The following is a 12,415-nucleotide window of genomic DNA, read 5'->3' as shown; positions in this document are numbered from 1 at the left end:
AGAGCTTTAATAAGAAATATGACAACTACTTTTTCTTTTTTCAGTTCCTTTTTTTTTTGTTATTAGTGGGAAAACTCATGATTGGATCTTGTTTCCACCTGTACTGGCTAAAGTGTCTTCTAAAAGTTTCTTTCAATTGATATATTTAGTGATTTTTAAACTATTTTTATCGTATTCCTTGGACGGCTAAATCTGATTGAGTTGAATCTTTCCAGCAACTCCGTGTAGTCATATATATTGTTCTACATCTTTTCTATATATATCTCTAGTGGCTAGTGCTATGGCTATTTCAATAGCCTACATAGTAGGTATAGGCTGAATCATGATGAAATTTATGAATTTGGAATTCTAATTTTTTAAAGTTATTGTGTTTAAATTAATAATTTATATATGTTCTCAGGAAAAATCAAGGTGTCGGTCAAAGTTATTGTGTACCATCGAATTGGTAAGCATACTCTAGCTCCCTTGACCGTAGAAATAATTTAACTTCTCTTTTAGTGGAGTAATTGAAATATTTATATTTGTTCCTTATTTGTTTTAATTTTTGCGGTTAGTATTCAACATTGTAAAATACATCATATTTTTCATGCATAACATGAATACCTAGAATGTTGATCAAAATTTTATAGAGTACTCATTAAAAGTTTATTACTCCTTCGAAGGTATAATAACTGAATTTTATGCGGTTTGGTATTCAATTATAGCAAAAGTCGAAGCGGATGTCAATGTAAAAGCTAAAGAGGCCTATTCACATTTTTAAATAGAAGTCTTTCTAACACTATTTGAATAGGCCAAAATCTTAGATAACCCCACAAACTTGGTATGTTTTGTAAAATAAACATATAAACTTATGTGATAATTCGATAGACACTTGAACTCGTCCATAGTGTAACTTTTAAACAACTCTGTCCAACTTGGCATACCGCGTATTTTATACTTACTGATGAGCGCGTGATAGCTATTTTAAAGTTGTTGAATCAGAAAATTAACGATAAAAAAAACTCTCTTTATATAACTCATACCCAATACTACTTTCCCCAACAATTAAAAAAAGCCCTAGCCCCTAATATTCCTCTTCTCCATAGCTGAAAACACCATTGAAGCCAAAAAAATTCAAAGGTCATTTTATGTGTTTTCTTCTATATCTCTCTTAAATCACAATAAAAACTTCCATATATTTTCCTCTCTAACTTGTTATCTCCCTTCTCCAAACAAGTTGACGATGATTTCCCATCATAAAATAAAATCTCCACCTTTACATGATTTTCTCTTGATTTTGCTGAAGTTTGGATGAAATTTAACTTTAGAATTAAAAGAACTATGATATAGATTAGATAGGAAATGGGATGGGAGTTGGGTCTGAGAAAGCGAAGAGAGAGAAGATGAACAAATGAGAGGTATTATTTGGCTTTAGACTATTATTTGCTTATATGAAAAAGAAAATACACGTGTTAACATATTATTCGTTCATTTGCCATTTAAGTGGCGTTTGGACCTCACGCACAAAGAGGGTGTTTGGATGAGCTTAAAAGCTAGTTAAACTAACTTTTAAGCACTTTTTTTATTTTCTGGAGTGTTTGGCAAAAAAATAAAACTGCTTAAAAAAACCAAAAGCAACAAGTTGGTTGACCTCAACTTCTCCGATTTTGGCTTAAAAGCCATTTTAGTTTGACCAATAAAATTACTTTCTTGTCCATTATAAATTTTCATAATACCAAAATTACCCTCAGTCAAAGAAACCCTAAAACATCATACTTCTCCAAGACAACCCCTCCTCTTCTTTCCTCTTCCTCTCTGCTTCATATAGAGGTGTTTAAAAATTACACCTTGGACGAGTTCAAGTGTATCTGATCACCCTATAAGTTTATATATTTATTTTACAAAACGTGCGAAGTTTAAAGGGATGCATGTAATTATGGTAATTATCAATCATTTCCTTTTACTTTAGTTTTTCGTTTTTGCCAACCAACGTTGATGTTACAATTTATGTTAGGTGCCATGATATTGAATGTTTTTATCTTACAACTTTTTTTCCGTGCTTTACTTGATATTCCATGTTTCTTTTAACGTTGCTGCGGATGATATTATCTTTTCTTTCTCTTTTATTTTTTATTTTCTCACTTTCTTTTACATTTTAATGAGTTTAGGTTTCTTGTATCATAAATCTGGGGAATGCAATTCGAGATGAACGAATCAAGTTATATAGAGGTCTTCAATATTTACTATAATTTTTTCAAAGGAATCATGATTTAACATTTTAAATCACTCTATTCTCCCTGATAGAACATTCGACACTATTCTTATGTACTTTAGGCATAATCTACCAATTTTTTTTTTAATATTTCTTTTATTTTGGATGGTCTCTTGATTATTTACTTGTCACATACTATAGTGGTCATTCATTTTAGACAAAAAATTTTAAAAAAAGAAGAGGTCTTTGCACAATTATCTTGTGAGTTTGTATTTTGTAGGCAATCAATCACCAGTAATTAAGTAACAAGAAAATAAGGGATATAATTTAGTAGGAAACTATCTTTTATGTTTTGCTATAAATTTGCTTGCTCTTCTAAGTCACAAAGCAATCTCTCTAAGTACCCTCTATATCCGTTATCACGCACCTACTTGTCTGCTTTCCAATTCCTCCTGAGAATGCAATATATGGCAGACTCGGTCCTATCTTCTGTTTTAAAGGAGATCCTTGAAAAGTCCACCCCATATGTGCAGAAGTTCTATGATCTCTGAATTCACTACCAACTGCTAGAGCTTTTCTAGATGATGACCACATGTGATGGCAAAACTGGTGGGGATGTTTCTATCATCCCAATTGTAGGTAGTGGAGGGCTTGGCAAAACTACTCTAACTCAACCAATCTAAAATGATGAAAAGGTCACCCATTTCTTTGACATAAAAATATGGGTTTATGTGTCTCACAATTTTGATGTAAGTAAGCTCATAACAAGCATCATACAGTCTGCAACTAAAAGAAAGTGCCAATTCTTGGAGATGGATCTACTTCAAGCTCAATTTCAAGATTCATTGGGTGGAAAGAGATTTTTGATTGTTTTGGATGATGTATGGAATGAAGACCAAGAAGAGTGGGATAAGCTGCAGAGGTGGATGTAACGTAGGAGTGCCGGGTTCAACTGAACCTAGTACTTTCGACGCGAAACATAAATCTATGTGTAAATATCCACCAAAACTATAAAAACTAATAGGTATGAAGTATGAACCCATAACTTTTAAAATATAATGGGTTCAATGTTAAGAATTTTGGAGGTTGAGTTCAAATCCTAGATCTACCTCTGATAAGATGAGTGACTTATTGCAAAGTGCAGCAGAAGGAAGTAGAGTCATTGTCACTACATGGAGTACCAATGGTCGCGTCAAATCAATAGTGGGAACTACTTCGCCCTATTGTCTCCAATGCTTGAGTGAAGATGATTGTTCGGTTTTGTTCAAGCAATGAGCTTTCAGCGAGGAAGGAGTTGAGCATCCTAATCTGTTGGAGATTGGAAAACAGATAATCAAGAAATGTGGAGGTGTACCTTTGGCAGCAAAAACATTGGGAACTTTGTTGAGCTTCAAAAGAGAAGAAAGCGATTGGTTGTTTGTGCAAGAGAGTGAGCTTTGGGGTCTTAAGGAATGTGACAATGGCATACTGCCAGCTCTAAGGTTGAGCTACTTACATTTTCCACTATACCTCAAGCAATGTTTTGCATTCTGTTCATTGTATCCTAAAAATTATGAAATTCAGAAGGAAAAGATAATCCACACATGGATTTCTGAAGGCTTGATAACATGCCATGAGAGAAACAGACAGTTGGAGGATATAGGGCAATAAGTATTTCAATGACTTGTTGTGCTTATCATTCTTCCAAAAAGTCAAAAAATTTGATGAGATTGACATAGCAATATACAAGATGCACGATCTCATCCGTGATCTTGCTCAAAGCATTGGGAGTAAAGACTTCAAGATGTTGGGACATGACGTTGCCCAAGGTAGCATGGCACGGGCTTATCACCTGTCAATCCTTTGTCATTCAGATCCTGCTTCACTTCCAAAGGAATTGTATGGTGCCAAAGATCTGCGCACACTCCTATTCTTGTTTTGCACCCGAGACGTCCCTTCTTCTTTTCCACTGAACTTCCAATACTTGCGAGTCCTGGATTTAAGTGGATGTGTGAAAAAGGTGCATGAGTTGAATAGTGATTTGATATGTTTGAGATACCTTGATCTCTCAAACACTTCTATTCAATCACTCCCTCATGCTATCTGCAACCTTTGTAATATGCAAACCCTGAACCTTTCATCTTGTGGTAATCTACTGGAGTTACCTTTTGGCTTGGCTAATATAACTGGCTTAAGGCACCTTAACATAGTGGGATGTGAAAGTCTGACTCGCCTCCCTGCTGGTCTGGGGAATTTTCAGCTTCAAACTTTGCCTTTATACATTGTGGGCAAAGAGATTGGAGAAAGCATCAGTGAAATCATTTGTCTAAACTTAAGAGGTGAATTGAGTATAAGGTGCCTGGAGAACATCAGAGACAAAGAAGAAGCTACACTGGCTAATCTAAGAGCGAAGAAATATGTTGAGTTGTTAAGTCTCCAATGGGGAAGAGGGAACGAAGAGAAGATAGTGAAGCTGGCAACAGGATCTACGTCATATGAGGTTTGCAGAGAAGTTGATGGTACATCAAGATCATTACAAAGTGATAATGACATTGTCGTGGAGTGTATCCTTGAGTGTCTTCATCCACATGTAAACCTCAAAAAACTATATATCAAGGGATATCCTGGATTCAAATTTCCAGATTGGGACCTCCCTAATCTAGTTCTGATTGTTTTGATAAATTGTAGAGGATGTGATACTTTATCTACCCTTGGGAAGCTTCCGTTTCTCAAAACACTTTGTCTACAAGGGATGGATGGAGTTACACATATCAGCGAAGAGTTTTATGGAGTTGAAACCCTGAAATTACCATCTCTGGAAAAACTAACAATCAGGGATCTCCCCTTCTTAAAAGAATGGTCTTGCACAGACAATGGAGCAGCATTTCCTCGCCTGCAAAAGTTAGTTGTAGCTAAATGTCCTAACCTCATCACTGCTCCAACATTTCAATCTCTTCTTTATCTGGAGCTCCGTGATTGCCACCCTAGCTAAGATCTTGGAGCCTGGATAATATGTCTTCACTCTCCCATCTTGTAATTGATGCACTCCGAGGTTTAGTGCATCTTCCAGTGAAACTTCTGGAGAATAATAAACCTCTGGAGACTCTGGAAATACTTTCATGCAAAAGTCTCTCGTTTCTCTTCCTTCAGAAATAGAGCATCTCATGGATCTGAAGTCACTGATCATTAGCTACTGCGAAAAACTAACCCATTTGCCAGTTGGAATTCGAAAGCTGAAAGCTTTGGAGTACCTTGATAACAACGGGTGCACTGCTTAGTCATTGCCGACAGAAGAAATTGCAGGATTCAACTCCCTAAAGAGCTTGTCCATTGAGAATTGCAGCAACCTGATTTCTCTAACAAGTGGGTTCCTCCATCTAACAGTCTTAGAACAGCTCTCATCGTAATGGTTGCCCTCGGTTATTAACTTTATCTACAGATAGTTTCCAGAATCTCTCGTTTCTACGGGGCTTGAATATTATATCCTGCCCTGAATTACGCCCATTACCACTTAGCCTTCAACATGTCACTACGTTGGAAAGTCTGGTAATCCATAGCAGTCCTGATCTTGCAGATCTTCCTGACTGGCTTGCTAAACTTTCTTCTCTTAGATCTTTAGCAATTTCAAATTGCACACATTTGATGTCGTTGCCAGAAGGATTAAAACACCTCAATACTCTTCAGCATTTATCAATTCAAGACTGCCCTCATCTTGAACGGCTTTGCAAGAAGAAAGGTAAGGAATGGCGAAAAGTAGCTCATACACCGCACATCTATGTTGGTTCACGTAAGAAGAAAGGTAAGGAACGGCTTTTGACTCCATACTGAAGGCTGAAAGCAGCAAACATCTCTTTACTCCACATTGGGATATCAGGGTAAGCCATCATTACCTTTGCATTTCCCCCCTCATTTTCGGGTGCAAGTCATATACTTGCGCCAGTGATTTCTAGCTGGTGCAGGATTTTTACTTCTCTTACTGTCTTTATAAATTTCTTTGATGCATGTAGGGTTCCAGTATATCTATAAGTACTAGTAACAATGAGTATAAACTTTTTTTAAATCATAGATATTTTCTTAAAAATTTACATTTGAGTTAAAAAAAAAGAAGGAAAGCTTAAAAAAAGTGTTAGGTAAGTGAAGAATATTGATTTAGTTAAATGACATGAATAGCAATTTAAATAATTTAGCTCTTCATATTACACTTTAAGGGCACAATTTATGTAGCCTATTATGTAAATTTGAAAAATAATTTTATATATATGATGAATTAATAAAAGTATTGACTTATATTATTTTACTAATTAATTAATTAATTCAAAATTTAAATTATTTATTCTCACATTAGAAAATACCTTTTTTTTCTTGTTTATTCGAATAGTTAACGCTAGCTCATACCAAATTTCAAGTATTTAGTAATTATTATTTTATTCAGCCATATTCTATTTTTAAATAGTAAAATGATCAATATATATAATGTTATTATTTTATGTACTTGTTGGTTTAAAAAAATTGGCTCGTGAATGGTGAAATAGGTAAACTAATAACCATGAGATTAATTAGCATGTTTTCTCTTGTTCTTTCTCTTATTACTCCATTTTTTGTGATCATCAAGTCATAGCAAATCTTAACTATATTTAGCCTTTATATCTTAAGACTAACATCTTTATGTTGCAAAATTATTGTATGTTTTTTTAGATAGGCAAAGAAGTTTTAAGAATCTGTTTCTAACATAATCCTACAAGCAAAGAGGTTTTAAGAAATTGTTCCAACATAAACCTAGTTTACGTGATAATGAGTTGGACGAAATTCTTGACGACGTAAAATTTGATAAGGAAAATAATGAATATAATAAATTGAATATCCTACATGCAATAGTAGTAGACGAATGAAAATCAAATTATTAATGATTTAATAAGACAAATTTTATTTGATTACCAAATCCTAAAAATTAGAAAAATAAGTAAATGACTATATTGTCTAGTGTGAAGTCATATTTTTAAAGGGCAAAAAAGACGAACGACATTTCACTAAGGGTTTTCATACTTTTAATATAGTATAGATATATAGAGTATAGATAAATAGATGCTTGCATAGCGTATTTTAGTAATAATACAAAGATAACCCAATCTTTGTTTTTAATTTGGAACCAGAGCAAAAACAAACAACTTTTCAATGCTATTCTATAAATTGTAATGTTATCATCATTTTGACCCTAAACATATTCCCCTTCATCTAAGAATCTTTAACTATTTTTTCCTCCTATATTATGTTCGTTTTCTTTTCTACAATTTCTCTCATTTATGCCTTTTAAATTATATCCTTTAATTTACTTTCATTATTTTACCTGGTGCTATTTTTTATATTTGTATTAGATATTGTTAGGTATAATCCATCGTCTGTTTAGCACAAGTTGCATAGTGAATTAGTATAATGATGGTTAATATATGCTCTGGATGATAAATTTGTAAAATAATTATTATAATATTAGTTTATAATTCGAAATATCTCACCCAAACAAAATTAATTTGAAAACATACACGTTTGCAACAAAAAAAGTAGTGACAAACTTTAGAAAGATATCTATAAAGATTATGAAATCCAGAAAAGCTCTAACTTTTCTTTGGCTTCACCTCTGTAATATATCAATAGCCAAGGCTTTGATGTAGCAAGATAGTGAAAAACCAGCAAGACGGTGCAAGAGAAATTATGGCATAAATCAACCAAATCTTTGAGAAAATAAGAAGATAATCAATTGCACATATATTTAGCTACCATGTCCTCAACCTATGTGAATAATAAACAAATATCTAATACAAAAAGAATAAAATAAAATAAAACTATATTGAGATGTGTAGTATGTGCATATTATATATTATCAAACATTCTTTACTAATCCTTGAGTGATGTCCATCAAAATCATAGTTACCACACCCTGGGATAGAATACTCGGCATAAACCCCTTTGCGAAACCCTACTAAGTACTCTATTCATCATAAGATTTATTCAAAGTGCTTATTGCCAAACTATAGCTACCAATCCTCCTCTTAGATCTCATCTTCGGGAGAAACACCAAACAATATTGTCAACATCAATATTTGAGAACACATATTAAGCCTCCGATCTTTGAGAAACTTTTACAACTATTCTTTATACTAATTTGTTAGGATTTATAGAAGTAAAATCCTATTTAATTTTAAATTCCTAATATAGTTCGTAAAATCTATCATATAAGGGAAGATTTAATAGGGGAAATTTTAGTTGATCTAAAATTCTAAAATAAGAGAAATAATTAAATGACTATTTTGTCTAATGTGAAACTAATTTTTAAAGGGGAAAAAAGACAAACGACATTTCGCTAAGGGCCTTCGTGCTTTTAATATAGTATAGATATAGATAGATTTATAAATGCAGTGCCAATTGTTAGAGAAATAAAGTACTTGACTTTGATACCGAGTTGTTTTTTATGCCAAGAAATATATTAGTAAATCAAACACCTAAGTTCTGTGAAAATTACTGTACTACTTGAACTAGTAGAAGTTCTAAATTATTGTTGTTCTTTGACGCTACATTAAAGAGTGGTGGTGAGTTTTTTGTATCCAAATATAATACTGTCATTAGCAGAAAATAAAGCATCAATCTTTGCGAGACAAGTGCAAGAGAAAAGATTTAAGAATTTGGTGGTTTGAACTTGAGGGATATACTATTGACACAATGGCGCTCATTTGTTGGGGTACGAAACCCTTCACCTTTAAAAACATGACCAAGATGACCCCCACAAGCAGCACAAGTTATCTCCATCCTCATCCCATCTGGGTCGGGCTGAAAATCATGCAATCAACTCAAAAATGCTAAGAGCCCGATAATAAAATCATTAATGAAGAGAGATATTAAGCAATGGAGAGGGAAACAGGAAAAGTTCTTGCACTCTTGCTTTTCGCTTTGTAATTTTAGCAACTCTAGCATTAGAAATGAGGTTGATAGAGCACTCATTTCTAACAAAGAGGTTAAGGCTTTCGAGTTATCAAAGGAGCAAAATGAAAACGAGCTGTGGTACAACGATCTAAAAATATTTAGAAAGTAAAAAAAGAATAGGGAAGTAGCATATATAATTGAGGAGAAGCTCACATTGCGATTTATGGCCCCGGGGAGACCCTCATAAAAAGAAGGCCAGCCACAGGGTGAGTTGAATTTTGTTGCAGACCTATAGAGGGGAGTTCCACAACCAGCACACAGGTAGGTGCCTACACCAAAAAACTTGTTATACTCCCCGGTCCCTGGATTCCTGTGAATTAATTCTACAGTAAAAATCAGGGATTCCAATCATTTAATTAAACGGTAGGTGCCTACATCAACTAGCTTGCTTTGTTAATTGTTGTCTAAAAGTTTACTCCTTTTCTATTGGTTCTTGCTTTCCCCACTTTTTTCTTCTTTCAAGCATGAGTTACTACTTCTCCTAGTAAGTGAATCCAATATTATGTCAACAAACAATACCACCAAGCAGATAAACTAACCCAGAATTTTTTTTCTAAAAAAAGTTTACAACAAATCCAATGATAGCATAGGTAGCAGCTTAAATCATTATCGGTCAACTATGCCTCAATCTCAGACTAGTTGAAATCGTTTGTTCTATTCAGGCTTATTTCTCCAATACTACATAATTTGACTATTAAAATAAAGTTATAAGATCTCCAAAACTGGAGTTCCCTAAATGTCACAGACAAGCAAATGTCTAACCAGAAAAGAAAGACTCCTATACAAAACAACGAGCCTAATATTGCAGCAAAAACTAAGTTTTAATCCCAACTAATTGGTATCACATATATAAATTAAAATAATATACGCAATAGAAGGTAGAAGAAAGGGAGATTATACAGCAGCATACTCTGTGCCTTTCTGCCTCAGAATCCGGAATTGCTCAGGGGAGAGAATGGCACGCCACTCCTCCTCTGACTTCTGAACGGACCCTGCTCCAGCCATTGCTACAACTCTGAATTGGGTATTGGACAGGCCATGAATGTGGACTACTTTTTTCGGTTGGAACCTGGGGTTGAAAATCAGAGCTTTTGAAGGAGCAAATGTTGAGAATTTCAGAATCTGAAAGTCCATTCAGATAACTTTTTTTCTTTTGGTATATAGGTTAGTAGTACTATTATCTTGCAACTATTCTGGAACATCTAACCTTATGTGGCTAAAACACCACAAGTTTGTCGCCAACGCAACAAGAAAAGATGCAGTAAATTGTCAAATCTAGCTTGCGATTTTTCAATTTTTTGTTTTGTTTGTTTATACTTAACATCTTTTGACGTTATAAGAAAGGGTGGTCCACATGATTTCTTTTTTCAGATTACTGAACTTAAATGGAAGTGGTAGTAATTTTATTACGCAACATACGCATGTTGAATTGATTACGAATATGATCAGTGGCTTAACAATTCACCGGAAAATTATGGTACTGTATTGTACATAATTGTTTATTTCTATATATTTAGAAAGGTAAGCAATTATGTTATCTATTTATCTCTGTTTGACTTTGTGCAATCGAAGGTTTTGAGCAACTTTTTAATCTATATTATATTAAAAGCACGAAGGCTCTTAACAAAATATCGTTCGCTTTTTTTTGTCCTTTTAAAATAGAGTTTACGTTAGATAAAATAGTCATTTCATTATTTTTCTAATATTTAAGTTCATTAACAACTATTAAGCTCATTAATTATTTTCCTAATATATAAAACTTAAAATTTTCAATTCCTTTAATTATGGAATTTCAAATAATTTCAACTAAAAGTAGGAAATTTTCGTACTAGGAAAGTTTCGTGGAGTATTAAATTTCTCCTTGCACTTTCAATTAAAACTAGAAAAGTTTTGGTTAGGAATTTTAGATTCTCTTTAGGTTTAGGGGGATCTTTTTGGTTACGAAAATTTTGATAGATTAATTCTTTATAAAAATAATAGGTAACATCGATCACTTTGCACTCCTTTTCGGTTTAGGAATCCTTTATATATATACACTATTTGAACTACACACAATTTTATCTCATATAAATTCTATTCTATTTCAAATTATATACCTGAGTACTTCAATGAAAGAGGCTAAAATTTTATATTTTGATCATCAAATTAAGGATTTTCATGTTCTCTTTCTTTGAGCAAAATTCTATTGTATTAGTAGTTAAATTTTCCTTCACGTATTTGTATTAGTAGTTGAATTGAATTAATGTATCTGTATTAATAGTTAAATTTTGCATTCACATGTTCAATTAATACATTTTTATTTTGGTGTTCTTAATTGAATGACTGTACTTTTTATCTTAAAAATTTTTGTACCAACTTTTCAAAAGTCTTTTGTTAACATATAAGTTTTTGTTTCATGCATTGGATTTGATGCTTTCATTTCTGACTTAATGTATAAATTTTGTACAAGCTTTTTGGATTAGGCATTTAATCTAAGTCTTTATCCCTTTTTATTTACATCATTGATTATAAGTATTATATTTTTATCTTGAACACAATTTAATTCGTTCTTTGAAAGTGTCAAGTTCATTTAATTCCATGTAAGAAAAAACCATCCTTACTTCCCTGTAAAATTATTCTAATGTGAATGTGTCTTCTAATTTAAGAATATTATAACTCAAAAATAATTATTTATGGATAAACATGTATCATTGTAATATTGTCAGATCATGTTATCTCTCAGTTATGTACTATTTCTTCAAAATAACATATAAAATATTGTTATTTTATGATGAATAATAGATAAAACTAAAGCATATTTAGTTTGAAAATTGATGTTGAATATAATTTGGTGATATTTGAAAAAGAAAAAAAATAATATTTGAAGTTAAGTTGAAAAAGCTTATTCGGAAACCACGTTCCAACTTATCATTTGCGTTGTTTCCTATAAAAAGAGATTAAAGTTTATATACGAACTAAATATTATTATGAGCAATGTTAATACAAGTTAACACACTATGCCTACTTTGCTTGGACATATACAGAGTGTAATTACAACTTTGTCTAATACTATGAAATATATTTACGACAAGTAAAAAAAAAAATCCAAACAAGTTAAAAGAAAAATAGAACACTTCTAAATTCCTCACGCAAATAAAAGAAAAATAAAAACATGCATTCCCAAAATTCATACATAAATAAATGAGAAAAATATGTTTTCAATAAAGTAAAATTAACTCAAATAGCTGCTCATCCAACCACTTAAATTAAAAATAGCCGATAAAGGTATAATAT

The 12,415-nt window shown here is 32.6% G+C and overlaps 1 protein-coding gene and 1 pseudogene across 3 annotated transcripts; one reads left to right on the top strand and one right to left on the bottom strand.

Annotated features, from left to right (window-relative positions):
- The first annotated feature begins 1,152 nt into the window (after positions 1–1,152).
- On the top strand, positions 1,153–6,142 carry LOC104105318 (putative disease resistance protein RGA3; annotated as a pseudogene).
- LOC104105311 (peptide methionine sulfoxide reductase B5-like) lies at positions 6,062–10,276 on the bottom strand. Of its 3 annotated transcripts, none has more exons than XM_070183998.1 (3): positions 10,053–10,276; positions 9,296–9,452; positions 6,062–6,190 (listed from the first exon to the last, which is right to left on the bottom strand). In XM_070183998.1, the coding sequence occupies exons 1-3, from the start codon at positions 10,274–10,276 to the stop codon at positions 6,077–6,079; spliced, it is 495 nt and encodes a 164-aa protein (XP_070040099.1). In that variant the 3' UTR covers positions 6,062–6,076. The 3 variants fall into 3 exon arrangements, with proteins under 3 accessions (XP_070040099.1, XP_009611866.1, XP_009611865.1); XM_009613571.4 differs by lacking the exon at positions 6,062–6,190 and adding an exon at positions 8,706–8,989; XM_009613570.4 differs by lacking the exon at positions 6,062–6,190 and having other exon boundaries at positions 9,005–9,452.
- Positions 10,277–12,415: the final 2,139 nt, after the last annotated feature.

Source organism: Nicotiana tomentosiformis, chromosome 1, assembly GCF_000390325.3.
Source record: "Nicotiana tomentosiformis chromosome 1, ASM39032v3, whole genome shotgun sequence".
In the NCBI taxonomy this organism is placed as follows: domain Eukaryota; kingdom Viridiplantae; phylum Streptophyta; class Magnoliopsida; order Solanales; family Solanaceae; genus Nicotiana; species Nicotiana tomentosiformis.
This window is presented reverse-complemented; position numbering and strand designations above follow the sequence as displayed.

Bases quoted from the DNA above. Each gene is read 5' to 3' on its own strand.
- LOC104105311 (XM_009613570.4), bottom strand. From the start codon at position 10,276: ATGGACTTTCAGATTCTGAAATTCTCAACATTTGCTCCTTCAAAAGCT. The intron at 9,453-10,052 runs GTATGCTGCTGT...ATTAATTCACAG, and splicing joins CTGAGGCAGAAAGGCACAGA to GAATCCAGGGACCGGGGAGT.